At 45.2% G+C, this 22248-nt stretch overlaps 1 protein-coding gene across 1 annotated transcript; it reads left to right on the forward strand.

Annotated features, from left to right (window-relative positions):
* Positions 1-2101: 2101 nt before the first annotated feature.
* Positions 2102-21718, forward strand: rab10 (RAB10, member RAS oncogene family). Its single transcript, XM_066676790.1, has 6 exons — positions 2102-2854; positions 16005-16065; positions 16846-16984; positions 18530-18619; positions 19952-20053; positions 20439-21718. The coding sequence occupies exons 1-6, from the start codon at positions 2728-2730 to the stop codon at positions 20523-20525; spliced, it is 606 nt and encodes a 201-aa protein (XP_066532887.1). The 5' UTR covers positions 2102-2727; the 3' UTR covers positions 20526-21718.
* The last annotated feature ends 530 nt before the right edge of the window (positions 21719-22248 follow it).

The raw sequence follows: 22248 nt of genomic DNA on the forward strand, positions 1-22248 counted from the left end.
AGGAAGCTGAGGAATGAAGCGGTGTGTTAAAGTGTGACTGTGTTAAAGGTGGTGGTAAATCTCACGTGATCAGCCGCTCTGACAGCTTCGCACTGGTCACTTTACGGAAGTTGTTTCCCAAGGAAACTGTGAACGGAGATTTCTTTCTAACTCTCAGACACACACACACACACACACACACACACACACACACACACACAAGCCACTCATAAAACCACAGCCCAGTCACACTCTAGTCCTGACTCAGCTCCTCTAGGCCTCAGCACATTCTCCCCAGCTAATGGACTAGTAAGGACTCTCTCTCTCTCCACCTCTCTCTCTCTCCCGCTCTCTTTCTCTCTCTCCACCTCTTTCTCTCTTGCTGTCTCTCTTTCTTTCTCTCTCCCCCCCTCTCTCTCTCTTGCTGTCTCTCTCTCTCCTGCTTTCTCTCTCTCCCCCTCTCTTGCTGTCTCTCTCTCTTTCTCTCTCCCCCTCTCTGTCTCTCGCTGTCTCTACCCTCTCTTTCTGTCTGTCTGTCCCCCCCTCTCTCCATTTCACATTATGGGGACCAAAACCTGTTAACACCCTCACATTGTGGGGAATTGTGCTCCTAGTGGGGACCTCAAGCTGGTCCCTACAATGTAAACAGTTATATTTCAAAGTGAACCTGTGATTTAAAGTTAGGGCTAAGGGTTGGGATGAAGGATGAGCCATGAGCCGGAGGAGAGAACTGTTGTTAATGTTTTATTTAGGGTGTGTATTGTGGGAGTGTGTGTGTGTGTGTAGTTTCCATGTTGTTTTCTGCGCTCAGACCGTCACATCATACAAACTCAGAAGGCAGTTGAATGTTGAATAGTAAACGTAATGTTTAAATTTGCGTCCGTGACGTCTGGTTACTATCACCACCACTAGAAATAAGTCCCTAGACTAGAGCACTTTAAATCAAAGAAGCATCACTGATTGGCCATATGTCCTTTAACAGTTAAACATCAGTTCCAGTTTGTTAAAACCACTGTGACACGAGGACGTGGAAAAACCAATGGGACTCTTCTTGAAAAGCAAGTCTGTGCATAAATATGACTTATAAATCCTGGCTTTAGGACTGAACACTGTGGGGACACGCCCGGATTGCACTGCTGACGTCATGTGATTTGACTCAACAGCATTTCTTAACGCCAAATCTTAGTTACCAGCTGACAACTGGAGCTGCCGACCTGCCAGTAGAGGACTTGGACCCATTAGATGCGAGGGAACACTTTACAATGTGTATAATCCGACCAAAATAGTAAAAACAGATGTTGTATAATTGCCATTAAATCAATTTTCCCCAAACTGTTTAGCACCTGGTTTCACGCTAATCACTCGGTCCAGGTTAAAGAAGGCCGCAGAGAGCCCCCGGGGCCTCTGTGAAATGATCTGCCCCTCAGCTGTATTTAGAACGAGTATCTGAAGGGGCAAATGACACGCACCCAGTAACATTTACCCCCCTTCCAATGTGATGGTGAGTCGTTCGCGGAGTCGGTTCTTTGAGCAGAGTCGTTTAGGTCTTTTTTTTTTTTTATCTGAAACATAATGCAGTTTTTGCTGATCACTTAATCAAAACATGAACTAATATTTTAGTTTAAAATGAATAAATAAATACATATCAACGGTAGATAATGTCTCCGAACTGTCAATGCTAAAGGATGAATTTATTAAATAAAGAAATATTAATTTTAATGAAATAAAAAGGGTAAAATTAATAGATGTACAATATTTAATATCGGAATATTCAAATTTAAAAATGTAAAGTTATCAGAGAATTAAAACATAAATACATTGATACACAGAGGTTTACAGAATAGCATAACCGCTCACAGTCATTTATAAACTAATATAAAAAATTACACACGTCTCCTATCTACTCCAAAAGAATCAAAAATAATAATAAGGGGAACTAAAATATTTAAAACTACACAGAAAATATTTAAAGGCTATTAAGGTCAAAGTGGCGATCAGACTCTTATTTAGAGTCTTTTAAGAGTCGACACACATTTGTGAACCGATTCCCTAAAAAGATGGCCATCACCACAAACCCGACCATCGTCAGTGAACGCCCGCATGCCTTTTTGACGGTTGATCTCTCTTCCAATCACAGGAAAGAAATGGTCTGAGGGACGGCGGCTTTGACCAATCAGGAGAAAGAACGATGAGACATGGGTGGGGCCTCAAATCTAGGGTGGCTCCATTCGAAGGCGACGGCGGTCGTCTGTATTTCGGCTTCTTTCGAAACTAGGCGAGATAACGGGAGAAATTGCGATATTTAACGGCCGTATTCGCACTCTTTTGGGATCGTTGAATCCGGAGGGACGGCTGGAATGACCGAGAAATTTGGAAAAGCTCGGTGTTAGCGTGGAAGAGAAGAGAGAAAAGAGAGAGAGGAGTGAAGTCGGGTTTGGAGGGAGCCATTTTGTCCCGACTGTGTGGGAGAAAGAGGGGTAAAAAGGGGAAAATCCGTTGAAGAGGGCAGAAAACATCCTCAGAGATATAGACTGTAAATACTGAGAGCACAGGGACCTTAGCGGGTAGTGGCTCTGCTCAGGAAAGTCGCCGATAAAGCCCATATCTCGTCGTATAGTGAGAAAAGTAGCTTAGCGTAGCCGGGTTGAGTAAAAGCGCTGACATTCGCCGCTCAAGAGCCGTGTGTTTCCCTGTAACAGTTTGGAGAAGTCTGTTAGCGTTACCAGTCTTTTGTAGAAAGCAGAAACTATGGCAAAGAAGACATACGACCTGCTGTTTAAGCTCCTCCTGATCGGAGACTCTGGAGTGGGTAAAACCTGCGTCCTGTTCCGCTTCTCAGACGACGCCTTCAACACCACCTTTATCTCCACCATAGGTGATTATTATAAACACAATTCTTAGTTTCTCATTTTCTTCACTCACAAATGCTCATCCTGGGTCATGATGAGCTTCTGTTGAAACGTTTCGAGCCATAAATGTTGAAGACAACACAAGCGAGGCCCGGTTTCTAGCTCAGGCTTAAGTTGGCTTCCTATTCCCCAGCTGTCTCTTTTGGAATTCTCATTTCCACCTTAAATAGCGGTGCGGTGCGCTGTTGGCTACGGGGCGCCACAACGTCGTCATGTATTATTTAAGGTGGAACGGAGAATTCGATCATGAACCCAGCTGTACCTCGCCTGTTTTGGCTGCAAGTCTGTTTGCTTGCAGTTATACTTTGTTTATTAATTCAGCACTGCTTATTAGAGCCCACATGGAGGATGGTGGGACCCTTTGGGATGCAGGTGGGCTGCTTATATAGAACAAGTGTGTGCAGCCTTGTAAATTTGTTTATGGGCCACACATGGACCCATGGTTGTTGTAAAGTGGAGGCTGACCCAGGAGTGCATCCATATGTGGGGAAATCCATGTAGTGGTTAATTTATGGACTCAGCTGGGCATCTCATTTGGACCACGACGCTGTTGTGAACACACCCAGCCAACACACTGGGTACCAGGGAGGTTTGTCCTCTGGTTGAACGTGAGCCCCACATACGGATGCCCATTTGCGTTAAACGTAGGACCAGTATCAGCAGCCCACCTGGATTCACAGAATAAAATAAAGACATTCAATAACCGAAATACAATATATAGAGTTAATGTGCTGCCCACATTTATCCAATACCAACAGACCACCTGGATCCCATTATTATCCCCTGTATCAACCCCCTCCAGAGCCCATGCCCTTTATGATCAAAGCTAGACCATGTTCACTAGGTCATTATTATTATTATGTTATGATTAGTGGTGGTTTGTATTATTCTATTGAGATCCATTAGTATTTAATCTGCTCTGACTTATTTTATTAACCCATTATTATCTTCCAAAACTGTTTTCCTCTTATAGCTGTGGATGCAATCAGCGCTTGTCTGAATCATAGCAATCCATTATCCATGAAGAATCTGAGGTTGGGGTTGCCATTAGGGTATTTCTAGGGACTCACCAGTTCAGGAATTGTAGGCTTAGGGCTAGGCAATACATTGGTATGTTATCGTGATGCTTTTTATCATTCTGAACAGTTTACAGAGTTGTGTATTTCATCTGCACGCAAACAAAACTGAACAAGTGTGATCCTTGCCTTGGATTTATATATATTTTTAAGGTAAATATTAGTTTTTAAATGTGACAAGCACTAGAGCTCTGAGCCTGTGTGTGTCATAGTGTTGTAGTATATATAATCTACCATGAAATTATGATATAGTTTGGATTCACAGGGTTAGAGGGTCTGTAATTGCCAGCTCATTGTCAGCTCTCACGATCACAGCCCAGTCACAGTATCACATATATTTGATGTATATCTACTGAAGCATAAACATTCTTAAAGCATAGCCATAAACTGGGACGACACGAGCCTGGGTCCACACCACAGAGGATCACAGAGTTTATTTCTGTAGGGTTACAACTACAGTAGAGGCAGTTATTATACAAATACAGTACAATATTTGTTGTGTTTAGGAATGTAGTAAACAAATTCAGGACCTGTTTTTCTAAAGTTGTTACTTGATGATTCAAACCATCATGCAACATCACTGCAATATCACATTTACCACGAGCCCCACAGCAGTGTTCTCCCCCTGTGTACACAGCCCCTGTTCAGAACGCACCTGTTCCTTTAAATGATAACGAGCCGCTCGCTGTTCACCCCGACCCCGAGCGCACAGCAGTGAGGAGCGAGGAGCAGAAGCTCTGGTTTTTAGCCGTTTTCACTCTGTTCTCTTTCTTCTCCGTTCTCACTTTCTCTGTTTGTATTCAGTGTTCGTATCGCTCCACGCTCTTTGTGTCTGTTTGGCTGCATTTACCTTGTCTTTGCGCTCTCACACACACACGTGGGTCCAGCACTGTGATTGGATAGACTCGGTTGAGGGGGCGGGGCACTTGTAAAATCTCTGCACTTGATGTCAGAAGCAGGGCTGGGTGCTCTTGTTATTTCTCCATAATAAGTTCCTCCACCAAATGGAACCAGCGTTTGTAAATGGTGATCAGATGGAAAGGGTTTTGTTGTGTTTTTGTCATCGTATTTTGAATTGTTTCCAAGTTAAGTCAGGCACTGGATACGTTTTAGCAAGTGTAATACTCCATAATTAGCTGTCAAGATGCCGTATGTTTTGATGATGAAGTAGAAATAAAACAAATCAGGAGTCGACTTGCTTGGCAGCAGGCGTATAATCACAGCTACAAAGCTCATAATCTATAAAGCATATTTCTAAAAGTATGGCTGAAACTCGAACAGCGTCAGGGTAGACTGTGATAAATGGCACAATCGGCAGTGATCAGACGTCCTGCTGGGATCCTGTAAGTATTGGATTGAGTAGTTTGTCCTCTTTGAAACTTCCCTTAATTGTAAAGTTAACGACAAACACTTATTACTTATTTACCGTTCTCGTAACCTGCCGCCTTTAATTACCTGCCCAGGTGTGTTTTCTGCCTTGTCCTTCAGCATGTCAGCGTTTTCGCTCCAGGATTTTTTTGGTCATGTGCTTCGGGGTTTGTTTTCAGGGATTTAGACTTGGCCCGAGTGTCATCGCGATCGGAGAGAGCGCTTCAGGCTGGTTACTGTTTTCACAGAGGCAGGTTTAAGCCTGTAATAATGTGCATCAGGTGTTTTAGTAGAGCCACCTACGTTGCAGTAAAGGTTGCTGTACGAGGGGAAGGTTGAGAAGGTCATGAGTTGGTGTGGTTCAAGGTGAACACTTCGTCCTGTGGTGGGGATTTTTTAAAAAGTATCGTGGCATAAATCTCAATCAGTCCGATGCATTTGGGTTAGATGGCTGCGTGCAGATGTCTGTGGAAGTGGTCGTTTTGAATGTTAAGTATATAAATTTGAGTCGGAAGTGTTTTTAATTGTAAGGAATGTGGAGCCTGCTGCCAGCAGAGCGCTCTGAGACCGAATCGCTCGTCTCGCTCAGACCCAGCCCAGCAGGTGGCAGGTCATTATTCCGCTAACTTACAGATAGTGTGTTCACTTTTATTGGCCAATTACAGGCATGAACAGAAAGGTAGAGAAATAATCGCATGCTGTTTTCTGTGGCGACACCTTGGCCTGCTGATCCGACGTGTGACCTGGGAGGGAATGTGAAAGTTGAGTAAAGACAGAAGCCCGTTAGTGGATTTAGGATAAGACTAGAACAATATTGATTTAAAGATTTTGTGACAGTGGCTTCAAAACACAGTTCCTCGGTTGAAGCTCTTCACATGTTTTAAATTATCTGATCTTCTGGGTTAATTCACAAAGCTGCATGTTTCCCTTTGTTGGATAAATGAAGCCAACATGAACACAGTTGGTGGAGTTGACTTCAGGCTTGGGATATTTGGTTAACTCCCAGATCTTGATGAGGGAAATCGTTGGCTGTCTATGAAGCCCTTCATGAGGTGGGGGGGGGGGGGGGGGGGGTGTATATTACAATGCAGGATTTCTCAGTTAGCCAGCTAGCTTAAGCCCAACGTTGAGGACTGTCCAATAAGAATCTCCCTGAGTTCTGTTCCTATTGGGCAGGCTTTATTCTGGGTTAAGTTAAAGCAAACAAGCATGTCCTTAAGGAATGCTTCATTTTTTTTAAGGACGTCCCACGGTTTCTCAACTCCAAGCCAAAAGGTCATAGGTTTAGCATCATGTAACCTTCCTTTCTTAGGGCCCTGTGAATTCTTGTTTACAATTTTTTAAATGGATTTAGATTTTCATTTCAAATTTTTTTCTTTAAGAAAATAACCTCAATTAAATAAAAATATATAATTTGCCAATAGCAAACAAGCCATTTTATATTTAACTAACAGTTTTTCATTTGTGTGCAAGCCAAACATTGTCTGTGACAAACAGACCTCACTAGACATCGGTAAAGACAGTATTAATGTTCTTGGGAACCCCCTACAGTTCACTCCTCACAGACAGTCACCCGGAGGAAACCCACGCAGACACAGAGAGAACACACCACACTCCTCACAGACAGTCACCCGGAGGAAACCCACGCAGACACAGGGAGAACACACCACACTCCTCACAGACAGTCACCCGGAGGAAACCCATGCAGACACAGAGAGAACACACCACACTCCTCACAGACAGTCACCCGGAGGAAACCCACGCAGACACAGGGAGAACACACCACACTCCTCACAGATAGTCACCCGGAGGAAACCCACGCAAACACAGAGAGAACACACCACACTCCTCACAGACAGTCACCCGGAGGAAACCCACGCAGACACAGAGAGAACACACCACACTCCTCACAGATAGTCACCTGGAGGAAACCCACGCAGACACAGAGAGAACACACCACACTCCTCACAGACAGTCACCCGGAGAAAACCCACGCAGACACAGAGAGAACACACCACACTCCTCACAGACAGTCACCCGGAGGAAACCCATGCAGAGACAGAGAGAACACACCACACTCCTCACAGACAGTCACCCGGAGGAAACCCATGCAGACAAAGGGAGAACACACCACACTCCTCACAGACAGTCACCCGGAGGAAACCCACGCAGACACAGAGAGAACACACCACACTCCTCACAGACAGTCACCCGGAGGAAACCCATGCAGAGACAGAGAGAACACACCACACTCCTCACAGACAGTCACCCGGAGCGGGAATCGAACCCACAACCTCCAGGCTTCTGGAGCTGTGTGACTGCGACACCACCTGCCGACCCCCCCCACTGTACAGCACTGTACTGAAATCAACATTGAGTCTCAAAGTTATACAGTGCAGTTTCTGCAGTGCTGAGTCTAGAGTAGACAGAGGCTCTGTTGTCCTAAAGGCTGAAAAATAATCTTTACTCTTCCAAACGTTTTAAAGTCAAAGGTCCTATCAGTTTTAAGTCTTAGAACTCACGTAGGTCTGTTCACATACTTCACCTGAGACAGCCACATCTCTCAATCATAGCTTCAAGGAATGCCCATCGTAGTCAGTTTATGTTAATGACGCTAATAACACCTTAAAGAGTTGCCACTGATTAACACAGTGCCATTGTAATCAGTTTTAATTGGTGGCCAGAAGAGGAACTGTGTTGTTTGACAGCCATAGCCTACTGTTAACAAACTACTGACTGTGATGTACTGTACCTCCTAGATCTCACGCAGTATGGCCTGTTTACATCTGTTCATACAGCTGCTGCGTGCCCCAGAATGTAGAGTATGCGTATTTCTGGAGGAATCTACCCTAGATCTCCTGCAGCAGATTCACACAGCTGGGTTTGGGGGTGTTTTGTGTGATGAAGCCTGTGGTTTTTGCAGTGAGGTCACTGGCAGTGATGAGAAACAAGAAACTGGCGATATTCAATATGATGAGCTGAGGGTGAGACTTCTTTGCTGTTTGATCCAGCTGATAGAGCAGGCTGAACTTATGACATGCGCTATCGGAAAGTGCTCGGTGCTGGGTTTGTGTGTTGTAACAGAATAAAATGAGTAATAATTTTACACAGCACATGTATCAAACCATTCTTGGGACGAGTTGCTGTGGTTCCAACTTGTTCTCAGATGCCAGAAAAATGAATTATCGTGATGCATATTGTGTAGTGTAAGGATACCAGTCTTGTGTGTGTGTGTGTCTCGCTCTCTCTCTCTCTCTCTCTCTCTCTCTCTCTCAATCTTTCCCCTGTCTGAGTTGATGGACTACTTGTAGCTTTTCTTGAATATGGCTGATGCAGCTGCGATGGTTCAGCATCCCAAAATACCCACCGGAAACTCCCCTTCATCCCTGAGCACAGAACAGGATCAGCTTACACACACTCTTACACACTCATGCATACACACAGAGGCCTCTACCCTACTCTTAAAAAGTTGCACAATGAGGGCCTGCTACACACTTAGCTTCACACTTTCAGACTTGCAAACCTTTAGCCGAGTGCACACTCATTCTCTTCTAGAAGAGCTTCTCGAGCATTTCTTGTTTTAGCTGTTGGATGTGTTTTAATAAATCAATCTCTAAATATTACACTATTACCATGATATCTGATATTTACCTTGTACCTACGCTCCTCCTTAAGATAGATACATAGTGCAGTTTCTTCACTGCTGAGAGTAACGACAGGGGCTCTATTCTCCCTGTTACAGCTTAGTGGAGCATTACAATGATTTGAAAGCTGTAAAAATACAAAAGGAAAATTATCTCTACCATAGAATCAACCCACAGACAGTGCTCTGATCATGTAATGGAAGAGACCGTTAACTTGCTACAGATCAGGGTTAGGCCAAGTCCTAAATACAAACAATGACAGTGAACTACGTGGAGAGTGTGTCTAAACTACAAGCGCCACATTTACAGCTTGCATCAATTGCTGACCAATGAGAAACTAGCTACTACTCATAAAACAGGGCGTGTCCAAATTAACACATCGCTCGCACTCACATATACTAATACTGGTATAGGGTTTTCAGTAGTGTGTGCTAGGGATGGGCAGTATCCATATCTTTCATACTGTCCACTGTCAGGCTGTGTCCGAGAGTGTGCGTCGAACGAAGGGTTTTCGGCGCTGTGCAGTTCACACTGACACGTGTTGAGGATAGAAACGCATTGGTTTTTAAGCTGGTGCTGAAGGGTCTTCAGCTTCATTCCTCTCTCTTTTAACCCAAACTGGGCTTGTGTTGCAACCGCTACCCACCCATTTTCAGATTGTAACATGCGCAGTCAGCGAGCTCCCACAGCGCCCCCTCTCTGTGTCTCTCTTAATAGCGCATAAATGAACTTAATATAATACATGTATAAAAACAGATTATATGTTTATATATGAAGTCTAACCTGACTGGGGGTCTGTCAGAGCGTCTCTGTTACTCTTTTACACTCAGATATTATCACAGGACGTTAGCATCAGTGTTTTAAAGGTTAGTAGCCTAAGATTGATGGGGATTTTCAGGTTGAAGAGTGCTGTAGTGTGAAGCTGTGTGTGTGTGTTTGTCTTTGCTCTGATGGCCTTTTGTAGCTTCTCTGGTTACATCCACTGCACATTCTGCTGCCCTGCATGGAAATAAACACACACACTTATAGGACACACACACACACACACACACACACTCTTACAGACACATGAATGTACATCATAGATCAGAGATTTAAACACACACACACACATTCTATTCAAAACATGCTACACACTCGACGTTTCCTCTGTGAAGGCTTTACGATACATATTGGAACATGGCTGTGAGGGTTTGATGGCATTCAGCCACATGCTTATGTCTTAAACTGATGTTACGTGTTTAGCTTTGAAACACAAACACCAAGCTCCTCCCAAAGTCGTTGGATGAAGCGGCGTCAATTCCACTGCCCCAAGGTGGGGGGGGGGGGGGGGGGGCTTTATACCCCTCAATCCTACAGCTGGCTTTGGACATGGAGACCTTGGGCTCACGTGGGGCTGCACGTCTTCGAATCCGAAACTCTCTCACCCTGTATTTACAGTTTTAATCAAGATAAGGCCCTCACAGTGGCGTCTGTGGACAGATTCAGGGGGAGATGCAGCAGAACAAACCAAAACGCTCAAAGAAAACTGGGAGATTTCCTTTTCTGTCTGATGTCTACGCGACAGAGGCATCACACTCCTTCATTCCAGAACGCTTTAGGGAAGGAGAAAGTGTTTAAAGTACTGTTTCAGGTTGAGTTCTCGTTTAAGGGAGGTTGTATCTCTCTCTCTCTATCTCTCTCCTCTCTCTCTCTCTCTGACTCTCTCTCTCTGTGTGTCTCTCCTCTCTCTCTTCTCTTCTCTCTCTCTCTGTCTCTGTCTCTCTATCTATCTCTCTCCCTCTCTCTGTCTCTCTTTCTCCTCTCTGTCTCTCTCTCTCTCTCTCCTCTCCCTCTCTCTGTCTCTCCTCTTCTCTCTCTCTCTCTCTCTCTTCTCGTCTCTCTCGCTCTCTCTCTTCTCGTCTCTCTCTCTGTCTCTCTCTCTTCTCGTCTCTCTCTCTCTCTTCTCGTCTCTCTCTCTCTCTGTCTCTCTCTCTCTGTCCCTCTCTCTCTCTCTCTCTCTCGTTGCATGTATAGTCTTAGTCATGGAGTGTCTGTGGAATGTGGAGAAGACTCTACATTGCGTTACATGCTGTGTGTGTGTGAGATTGTGATTGTTGTGTAAGCCTGACTCATTCTTTGGCTAGAAGATTTGTAAACCATTTAATAAAGCAGGTCCCACCCATACTGCAGCTGTGTGTGTGTGTGTGTGAGAGAGAGAGAATGACTTGGACACTGAAATGCAGTTTCCAGGTTTCCCGGTGGAAGAATAAGTGTTGGTGATGGGGCATAAATGTAACAGAGTAACATTTTGGAGTCATGGCCTGTGCGAAGGAGGCTCCAAAAAATTCAAACAATGTATTTTCAAATTCTGTAGACAACATTCAGACGCCAAAATACGAGTTACAAAGAATTCAGATACACACCCGGGACACCAAGGATGAGCAATCGACTCCTGAGGATTTTCTCTTTCACCTTAAACGCTGCACTAGTTCCATTCTGTCGCCGCTAGGTGGCGAAATACGAACACAACGTCCACACCGTGGAAAAACACGTTTAGCTTCTTTCCGCGGATATTATCTCTTTATTTTCAAAGAGTCTCCGAAATCTGAAAGACTCATTAAAGACACAATAGAACAGACTATTGATGTCCTGAAGATGAAGACATTATACTGTGGAGATGTTTTGTAACGGCCCTGTGAACAGAGCATGGGATATGACAGGATTAACCTTGAATAATAATAAATTCACGAGTTCAGTCCAAGAGCGATTACATTCAGACGAATAATATCAGTGCAAAATAAAGTTCAGTGCTACAAATTCAAAGTCTGATGAGAAATATTTGCTTCCATAGACTAGCTTCCTGCACCTAATGTTATGAGGATTGGACCCAGGACCTGACCCATTTCCACCTTCTAAAACACACACACTCTGGAACTGTCCACAGATGTGAATGACTGGGTGAGTGTGTGAAACTGTACACTGTAAAGAGGGAGGAAGGGAGTGAGTGAGTGAGTGAGTGACTGGTGGAGGGAGGGAGTGAGTGAGTGACTGGTGGAGGGAGTGAGTGAGTGAGTGACTGGTGGAGGGAGGGAGGGAGGGAGTGAGTGACTGGTGGAGGGAGGGAGGGAGTGAGTGAGTGACTGGTGGAGTGAGTGAGTGACTGGTGGAGTGACTGGTGGAGTGAGTGAGTGACTGGTGGAGGGAGGGAGGGAGTGAGTGAGTGACTGGTGGAGGGAGGGAGGGAGTGAGTGAGTGACTGCTGGAGGGAGGGAGGGAGTGAGTGAGTGACTGGTGGAGGGAGGGAGGGAGTGAGTGAGTGACTGGTGGAGGGAGGGAGTGAGTGAGTGACTGGTGGAGGGAGGGAGGGAGTGAGTGAGTGACTGGTGGAGGGAGGGAGTGAGTGAGTGACTGGTGGAGGGAGGGAGGGAGTGAGTGACTGGTGGAGGGAGGGAGTGAGTGAGTGACTGGTGGAGGGAGGGAGGGAGTGAGTGAGTGACTGGTGGAGGGAGCGAGTGAATGAGTGACTGGTGGAGGGAGGGAGGGAGTGAGTGAGTGACGGGTTGGTTGAGGGAAGGAGGGAGGGAGTGATTGGTAGAAAGAGTGAATGAGTGACAGAGTGAGTGAGTGACATGAGGACATGAAGGAGTGAGTGAGTGATGGGTAGAAGGAGTGACTGAGAATGAGTGAGTGACTGGTTTAGGACATGAAGGAGGAAGTGAGTGATGGGTAGATGGAGTGAGTGAGTGACTGGTAGAGGGAGGGAGTGAGTGATGGGTAGAAGGAGTGAATGAGCGACTGAGAGTGAGTGAGTGACTGGTTTAGGACATGAAGGAGTGATGGGTAGAAGGAGTGACTGAGAATGAGTGAGTGACTGGTTTAGGACATGAAGGAGTGAGAGAGTGAGTGATGGGTAGAAGGAGTGAATGAGTGACTGAGAATGAGTAAGTGACTGGTTTAGGACATGAAGGAGTGAGTGATGGGTAGAAGGAGTGAATGAGTGACTGATAGAGGGAGTGAGTGAGTGACTGGTTTAGGACATGAAGGAGTGAGTGATGGGTAGAATGAGTGAGTGAGTGACTGGTTTAGGACATGAAGGAGTGAGTGATGGGTAGAAGGAGTGAATGAGTGACTGATAGAGGGAGTGAGTGACTGGTTTAGGACATGAAGGAGTGAGTGAGGGATGGGTAGAAGGAGTGAATGAGTGACTGGTTTAGGACATGAAGGAGTGAGTGAGTGATGGGTAGAAGGAGTGAATGAGTGACTGATAGAGGGAGTGAGTGAGTGACTGGTTTAGGACATGAAGGAGTGAGTGATGGGTAGAATGAGTGAGTGAGTGACTGGTTTAGGAAATGAAGGAGTGAGTGATGGGTAGAAGGAGTGAATGAGTGACTGATAGAGGGAGTGAGTGACTGGTTTAGGACATGAAGGAGTGAGTGAGGGATGGGTAGAAGGAGTGAATGAGTGACTGATAATGAGTGAGTGACTGGTTTAGGACATGAAGGAGTGAATGAGTGACTGATAGAGGGAGTGAGTGAGTGACTGGTTTAGGACATGAAGGAGTGAGTGAGTGATGGGTAGAAGGAGTGAATGAGTGACTGAGAATGAGTAAGTGACTGGTTTAGGACATGAAGGAGTGAGTGAGTGATGGGTAGAAGGAGTGAATGAGTGACTGGTAGAGGGAGTGACTGAGTAAATGGCCTTTTCACTGACCCCTCCATGTGGTATTTTTCCTCTAAGTCCACCTTTGTTTTGTTTTCCACCTTCTCTTTCTCTCTCTCTCCCTCCTCCCCTCCTCTGTTCTGAATAATGTCACTGTGTGAGGAGCTGTTAAATCTTCAGCAGTGAGACAGACTGAGATCGGCCTCTCTGAGCCCATGCCAGCGTGTGCCAGCCTGTGCCACACACCCTCTCAGGCGCTTTCCATACGGCTCGACCGCAGGGGGCTGAGCAAACTGCGCCTCACACTCAACAAACAATGTGAAACGGCAGTGTGAAAAGGGTGGGCTCATGTCAGATGCCATCACCCTTTTGCTTGTGCTTGAAATGCAAAATAACACTAATAGCGGTTGTAGCTAAGTGACTCTTATTGATGACATCCATCTCCCCCACGAGCCCCACAGCAGTGTTCTCCCCCTGTGTAAACAGCCCCTGTTCAGAACGCCCGCTTTCAGCACCTGTTCCTTTAAATGATAATGAGCCGCTCTCTGTTCACCCCGACCCCGAGCGCACAGCAGTGAGGAGCGAGGAGCAGAAGCTCTGGTTTTTAGCCGTTTTCACTCTGTTCTCTTTCTTCTCCGTTTTTACTTAGTGCTCTTATTTCTCCGCGCTCGTTGTGTCTGTTTCGCTGAGTTTAACCTCGTCTTTGCGCTCTCACATAAACACGGGTCCAGCGCTGTGATTGGACAGACTCAGACGAGGGGGCGGGGCCATTCTAAAATCTCTGCACTCGGCGTCAGAAGCGGAGCAGAACCAGAACGACTCGTTTTATCCCGTGTTTCACAGTGTGAGAGTTGGTGGGCTCCAAATTGATACACCGTAGAGTGTTTCTTATGTTCCCTTCATGTACATCTTACCACATCAGTCATAACATAAACAGTCCATGGTATTATAAGATGCTAGCTCATTATTCTGAGATACTTCGTCATAACTGTGACACGTCACCACATTTTTATCTTCGTCTAAAGTGGAGGAGGGAGTCTCCTCCCGAGGCCTGTTTTCTCTGTTGTAAAATGGACTGTGGACTTACAGTTTGAAGGTTGAGGGTGATCTGGGTCTGGTCTCGGGTTTCATGAGACTCTGTGCATGGGGAACATTTGTAGCATCACATTTCATGTTTTTGCTTCTGTAATCTGGGCACGTAGCTTCTCAGTCCCCTTTTGAATTAAATGTCATGGATGGGAGCATAAAGATATTAGTGTTTTATGTTTTCTCTCTCTCTCTCTCTGTGTGTGTGTGTGTGTGTGTGTGTGTGTGTGTGTGTGTGTGTGTGTGTGTGTGTGTGTGTGTGTGTGTGTGTGTGTGTGTGTGTGTGTGTGTGTGTGTGTTTTGGCAGGATCCCATTTCATAAGTAGATTATGAGTCTAAACAGTATCTGGTTTTGACTCGATGCTGTATTTCTCTATTTCGATGTCATTGTGAGGAGCCCAGAGAAACGTGTTCGGAGTTAAACCAGGATTCGCTTTTCTCTTAAAGGCACTCATCATATGGAATGAGGAACATTGTTTAAATGTATTGCGTAAACGTTAAAGGAACAGTATGTCTTATATTTACATTAAGGTTACAGCTTCAGAATCACTTTGATGCTCCACTGAGCTGTGATGAGTAGAATAGAGCCACTGTGACTGATATACAGGGCTCAGCACAGCAGACACTGCACTGTGTACCTTTTGGAGGAGGGTGGGAAACCAAACCCCTCCCAGTTGATTTCAGTACAGTGCTGTGAAAATGAATCTAAAATGCACTCTGTGTAAGTCTCTGTAAGAAACTGAATGTTGTTGTTTTGATGTTTAATTAAAACAAAAATACCCTTAAACACATAGATCCCTACATTTCTTTCAAAGTTAAAATAGGTTTTCATTTTGACCTGTCAACTCTGGGTTGTTCTTCATGACATTAATTATTATTGTCTCTCTCTCTCTCTCTCTCTCTCTCTCTCTCTCTCTCTCTCTCTCTCTCTCTTTCTCTCTTTCTATCTCTCCTCTCTCTCTCTTTTTCTCTTTCTATCTCTCCTTCTCTCTTTCTATCTCTTTCTCTCTCTTTCTGTCTATCTTTCTCTTTCTATCTCTCCCTCTCGTTCTCTCTTTCTCTCCCTCCCTCTCTCTCTCTCTTTCTCTCTCTCTCTTTCTCTCCCTCCCTCTCTCTCTTTCTGTCTCTCATTCTCTGTTTCTCTCTCTCTATCTCTCTATCCTTCTCTCTCTCTCTTTTCTCTTTCTATCTCTCTCTCTCTTCTCTTTTTTCTCTTTCTATCTCTCTCTCTCTGTTTCTCTCTCTCTCTCTCTCTCTCTCTCTCTCTCTCTCTCTCTTTCTCTCTCTCTCTCTCCCACCAGGAATTGACTTTAAGATCAAAACAGTTGAGTTGCAAGGAAAGAAGATAAAGCTACAGATATGGTGAGTACAGATTAGGGCTGTGTAATCGTATCGTTCGCGATAACATCGTGATGATATATTTTTAAAAACGATATCGTGATAATTATTATATTCTGATATTAATGACTCAGCACAGCAACTGTTCTGTATTTGTTTTGTTATTATTTACTGTGAAGTATTAAGGTTAATTTTTGTGTAATTGTTTACGTAGTTCACACACTAAATTTCCCACACTCGGTTTTGTGTTATTTATTTTAAACCAAATCAGAATCTTGGTAAATCACTGATTACAAAAATAAGCAAATGTTTGCAGATTCTTTTTTTTTTTTTTTTTATAATTTCTCCTGATTGAAAATAATATCTATTAATTATATTTAGTTTATTTTGTTGCAGTAGTGTGTTCCTGAAATGAATAAAAGTGTTTTTCAGTTTTCTTTTCCTATCGCCAATAATATCGTTATCTCCAAAGCGCCCTGAAATATCGTGATACTGTTTTAGGGGCGTATCGGCCGGCCCTAGTCCCGGTGACGTTCTGAAGTAGGAAATATAGAGCTTTACAGAGTCGTCCTAAACTCCATCGGGGACCTGGCTGCTTTAATTCAGGCCACAGATGAAGCAAATGAAGTGAATTCCTTGGCTCCTGTCTCCCGCTGCAGTGGGGCTGAGTATTTGGCGAATGAGGGATATGTGGTGGATTGGGAATGTGAGATATTTGGGAATCTGTGGAAGAGAGTCAGAAACTCAGAGCTCTTCAGGGGTTAGTTTCTCTAACTCTTAATGTTTTTGTTTTGTTTATTTCAGGGACACGGCGGGTCAGGAGCGGTTCCACACCATCACCACCTCCTACTACAGAGGAGCCATGGGCATCATGCTCGTGTACGACATCAGCAACGCAAAGAGCTTCGAGAACATCAGCAAGTGGCTCAGGAACATTGATGAGGTGCGTTTAGCCTTGTTATTGCCTTATATTACCACGTCTATGTCCACCTCCTCGTTTCTACACGGGGCAAGACCCCCACAGAGCACGGACGTGGTGGTGGTGTGTTAGTGTGTGTTGTGCTGGTGTAGATTGGATCAGACACAGCAGTGCTGCTGGAGTTTTTAAAGCACTCCTGATCAGTGAAGAGCAGGACTACACAGTGCATGTGGACCCTCAGGGTAGAGACAAGAATGTGGTAGTAATGTTATGACTCTGCTGGTTCCTGGTTCCTCCAGAAGAATACAGCGGTTCACCACATGTGCTTAGACCTCCACTGCTTTCCTTCCAGTTCCTTCTTACAGCATCTTCACTCTGAGCTCTCTCTCTGTTCGACTCTGTTTCTTCTTGTTGCTGACGTCAGGCTGTTTATCTTTCTCTGGACCTCCCAGTTACACGGTCAGAACACGGGGGTCTTGTTCACGAGCGAGGGAAAGACGGAGCGGGGGATTGACAGGCGGATCGGTGCGGCGTCAGCAGTAACGCGGGCTCGGTACCGGTCCGTTGTGGTGAAGAGAGCTGAGCAGAAAAGCAAAGCTTTATCGATTTATAGTTCGATCTACGTCTCGACCCTCACCTAGGGACACGAGCTTTGGGTAGTAACCGAAAGAACGAGATCGCGGGTACGAGCGGCTGAAATGAGTTTTCTCCACAGGGCGTCTGGACTCTCCCTTAGTCCACCGTCTCTGAGAGGGAGAGAGAGATGGAGAGAGAGAAACGGTGAGCGAGACAGAGATAGATGGTGAGAGAAAGAGAGAGAGAAAGGGAAACAAACAGAGAAGGGAGAGAGAGAGAGATGGTCAGATAGATGGTGAGAGAGACAGAGATAGATGGTGAGTGAGAGAGAGAGGGGGAGAGAAAGGGAAAGAGAGGGGAGAGAGAAAGACAGAGATAGATGGTGAGAGAGAGAGAGAGAGAAAGGGAAAGAGAGAGGGGAGAGAGAGACGGTCAGAGATAGATGGTGAGAGAAAGAGAGAGAGAGAGAGAGAGAGAGAAAGGGAAACAGAGAAAGAGAGAGGGGAGAGAGACGGTCAGAGAGATGGTGAGAGAGAGAGAGAGAAAGGGAAACAGAGAAAGAGAGGGGAGAGAGAGACGGTCAGAGAGATGGTGAGAGAAAGAGAGAGAGAAAGGGAAACAGAGTGAAAGACGGTGAGAGAGACAGAGAAAGAGTGATGGTGAGAGAGACAGAAAGGGAAACAGAGAGAGAGAGAAAGGGGGGGAGAGACGGAGTGAAAAAGGGAAACAGAGAGAGACGGTGAGAGAGACAGAGAGAGCGACAGCACTTGTTTTCACTTTGGACATCAACCGAGCGTGTGATCTCACCTGGGATGCCCAAACGGCAGCGTACGACTACATTTCAGTTTACGTCGCGTGAACAACACAGCGTTCCTCTAAAAAGTTACATTTTAAAAGGTTTTAAATGTGAAGTGGTTGTGAAACCAGTGAAAAGCTACTCTTTCCAGATGCGTGTCGTGACGTTTCACTGTTGTCTCCGGTGTGTTTTTGCAGCACGCCAACGAGGACGTGGAGAGGATGCTGTTAGGCAACAAGTGCGACATGGAGGACAAACGGGTCGTACCAAAGGCTAAGGGAGAACAGGTGAGTGTGTGTGTGTGTGTGTGTGTTTCCCCAGTCACAGTGTGTCTCGGTACTGAACTGAGGCAGGGCCGTTTCAGTAAGAGCAGGATTAGTGGTTAGTGAGAGTCCGTTTTGGTTTGTTCTGAAACATAAAGAGAAACACTGACCAGCTGCACGCTTCTCGTAATGTCTCCTTTATAATTGGATTTATTGTGGTGTGAGAAACGATTAAAACAAACCATTGGAAGCATCGCGTCTGGCTCAGAATGTTGTGATGCGTCTCGTGTGTGGTGAAAGTGACCTGTTTGTTCATGTGTTTTCGGAGTGAACCGTGGACTGGTGTTGGGTCAGAGCCACTGTTTCAGACCAAATCATTCATTCAGTATTCATTCTCCACTAAGCTCACTGACACAGTTTTAATTCCTTCATTGTGTGTGTGTGTGTGTGTGTGTGAGGATGATCTTAAAGTCATGGTGGTGATGGGTGTCTATTTGAGGACTGTTTACTTGAAGGTGCTGTTGTGCAACATGAACCACTTTACCCCACAATCATTTCCAAGTTGTCTCTCTCACACACACACACACAGGGAGAGAGAGAGAACAGAGAGAGAGAGAGGGAGAGAACACAGGGAGAGAGAGAGAGAGAACACAGGGAGAGAGAGAGAGAGAACACAGGGAGAGAGAGAGAGAGAACACAGGGAGAGAGAGAGAGAGAGAACACAGGGAGAGAGAGAGAGAGAGAACACAGGGAGAGAGAGAGAGAGAGAACACAGGGAGAGAGAGAGAGAGAACACAGGGAGAGAGAGAGAGAGAACACAGGGAGAGAGAGAGAGAGAACACGGAGAGAGAGAGAGAACACAGGGAGAGAGAGAGAGAGAACACAGGGAGAGAGAGAGAGAGAACACAGGGAGAGAGAGAGAGAACACGGAGAGAGAAGGAACACAGACAGAGAGAGAGCGAGAGAGAGAAAGGGAACCAGAGAGAGAGAGAGACACACACACACTTGCCCTGTCTGTTACCATTCTCACCATTCCTACAATGTATTTTTATTATAATTTTTAACATATTATTATTATTTATTTACTACATATAATGTTTTAACTGGTTCTTTTTATTGTTACAGTTCTAAGATTGTTGTTAATGATTATAATTAATAATGAAGTTAAGAAGGTGTTTTCCGTCTCCTGTGACGTCACTATCTCAGTGATAGACGTTTGTTTCTGGGCTGTGACGGAGTGTGAAGTTCTGAAACCCCGACCCCAACCCTCGACTGTGTTTTTGACCTGTCCCCTCTTTCTCTCTCTCTCTCTCTCTCTCTCTCTCTCGCTCTCTCTCTCTCTCTCCTCGTGCCCAGATCGCCAGAGAACACGGAATCCGCTTCTTTGAGACGAGTGCGAAAGCCAACATCAACATCGAGAAGGCGTTCCTCACGTTAGCAGAAGACATCCTCAGAAAGGTACGAGTGTGTGAGGTCTCGGGAGGAACGTCAAACCTGCGATCGCCTGTAACTACGGACCACTGTGTTTACGTTCGCTCTGAACGGTCCCTCTCACATCTACACCGTGTGTCTGCAGCCGCCCCGAATACACGCCAAGCTCTGCCTCTAGAGAGAGCCTTTTAAAGCAGCAGCAGCAGCCTGGACAGGAAGGGAGGGGTCAGGGTGGGGTGTTCAGGTGGTCGCAGTCTACACCTTCACCACTAGATGGCGACAAATCTTAATTAATTAATTAACCTCTCATCCCTATGGAGCGTCTCTCTCCGTCACACTGCTGGTAGGTTCTTGTGAAGGTGGAGGCTCTTGCTGCTGTAATCTCTAATGTGTGTGTGTGTGTGTGTTTCAGACACCTGTAAAAGAGCCCAACAGTGAAAATGTCGACATAAGCACTGGAGGTGGAGTCACGGGATGGAAGACCAAGTGTTGCAGTTGAACAGTGTCTGTCTCTCTCTCTCTCTCTCTCTCTCTCTCTCTCTCTCATATTCACACACACACTCTCACCAAAAACGCACGCAGACACACACACACACTCACCGCCAACACACAGATTTTCTCTTCTTTCATCTCTTTCTCATTGTTTCACTCACATTTTTCCTGCTTTGTGTCTAACTCTCTCTCCTCTCACACTCGTTCACCCTCTCTCTCTCCCTCTCTCAGCTCTCCTCCATCCCTCTCTCGATCTTCCACTCATCTGCTTGCTGACGATATCATTTTTATTTCAGAAAGAAATGTATAGATAAAAAAAGAGGAATCATGTCACGTTTCTTGTCATTTGTTTTTAATGGTTTCAAATAACGAAAGATCGAAACGGAAACTCTTCACCACTACATTTTTAAAAGAAAGGAAATAAAGACGGAAGCCTTTTTAAAGACTCTGCTCCATCGGTGTGAAGGTGAAACTAGCTGACTAACCCAGCCCGGCGTGAACGCTCAGCCCGTTGTTGTTGTTGTTTTCTGTTGTGTTTTGTTTGTTTTGTACGGTCTCTGGGTCTGTGGATGGGACGTTCTGTGTGTAGCTCTATGGTTCGTGTCGGGAGCTTTGTCTCTCTGGGGTTCGTCCTTTTTCTTTTGGTTTGGTTTGTTTTGTTTTGTTTTTCTTTCTTTCGTCCGGTGCCTTAACGTGGAGCCAAACGGCTTAAACTCCCATTCACCCCGAGCCCCTGACACGTCGCAACACGCACAGACACACGCACGCACGCACGCACACACACACACACACACACACACACTCTCGTGTACACACACACACTCCCAAAAATCACCTCAGTAACTGTCACCCACCCCCTCCCCACGTGGGTCTCGCAGAGGAACTCCGCGCCGCAACAGACTCAGTCCAACCGAAGAGAACGCCATTTATCTGTAGTTTATTTTTTTTTTCTATTAACAGTTATTTCTTTCACATTTGCTATTATTTTTGTTGTTTTTGTTTGTTTCATATTTGTTTGGCCACACCCCTTTCCTCTCTCTCTCTCTCTCTCTCTCTCTCCGGCATGCCGTATTTTTTTTTTCTTTTTTTTTTTTTTTTTTCTTTTTTGACTTTTATTTTGTAAGTTTGCATGCAGCGGACGTGGCTGTGCTGCTCATGCTCAGTCCTGGGGGGAGGGGGTTGTAGTTCTCTTTGGAAAATTCAACCAGTTTTGCAGATCCATTAAAGATAAGCTTGTTTAAGTTAAACGTTTGTCCCCTTTATTTATGAAGTGCCTTACTCTGTGTGTGTGTGAGTGTGTGAGAGAGAGAGATGGAGGGAGATAGAGGGAGACATGGAGACAGATGGAGAGAAAGGTATGGAGGGAGATATGGGGAGAGAAGGAGGGACACATGGAGAGAGATAGAGGGAGACAGATGGAAAGAGATAGGGAGAGAGAAGGAGGGAGACATGGAGAGAACAAACTGAGTAAAATTTAAAATAAAATGCTTTAAAATATTTAAAATAAGTAGGTGTTAATTATGTTGTAAACACTTCAGAGGTCGTTAATAACATTAATGACAGACAGAAAGTGCCTCAGTGACCTGTTTGTCTAAAGGCGAGTGTTATTTGTTATTTATTGCACTACATTATCATTAATGCCTAAAAAGACACTGTTGGTGGTTAATTGAGTAATAAATATGTGCTGAAGCTGATGGGATTAGTGTCAGAGTGATTTTGATCTTTAACGA

This window comes from Hoplias malabaricus, chromosome 7 (genome assembly GCF_029633855.1).
Source record: "Hoplias malabaricus isolate fHopMal1 chromosome 7, fHopMal1.hap1, whole genome shotgun sequence".
NCBI lineage: Eukaryota > Metazoa > Chordata > Actinopteri > Characiformes > Erythrinidae > Hoplias > Hoplias malabaricus.

Bases quoted from the DNA above. Each gene is read 5' to 3' on its own strand.
- rab10 (XM_066676790.1), top strand. From the start codon at position 2,728: ATGGCAAAGAAGACATACGACCTGCTGTTTAAGCTCCTCCTGATCGGA. The intron at 16,066-16,845 runs GTGAGTACAGAT...TGTTTATTTCAG, and splicing joins AAGATAAAGCTACAGATATG to GGACACGGCGGGTCAGGAGC. The intron at 20,054-20,438 runs GTACGAGTGTGT...TGTGTGTTTCAG, and splicing joins CAGAAGACATCCTCAGAAAG to ACACCTGTAAAAGAGCCCAA.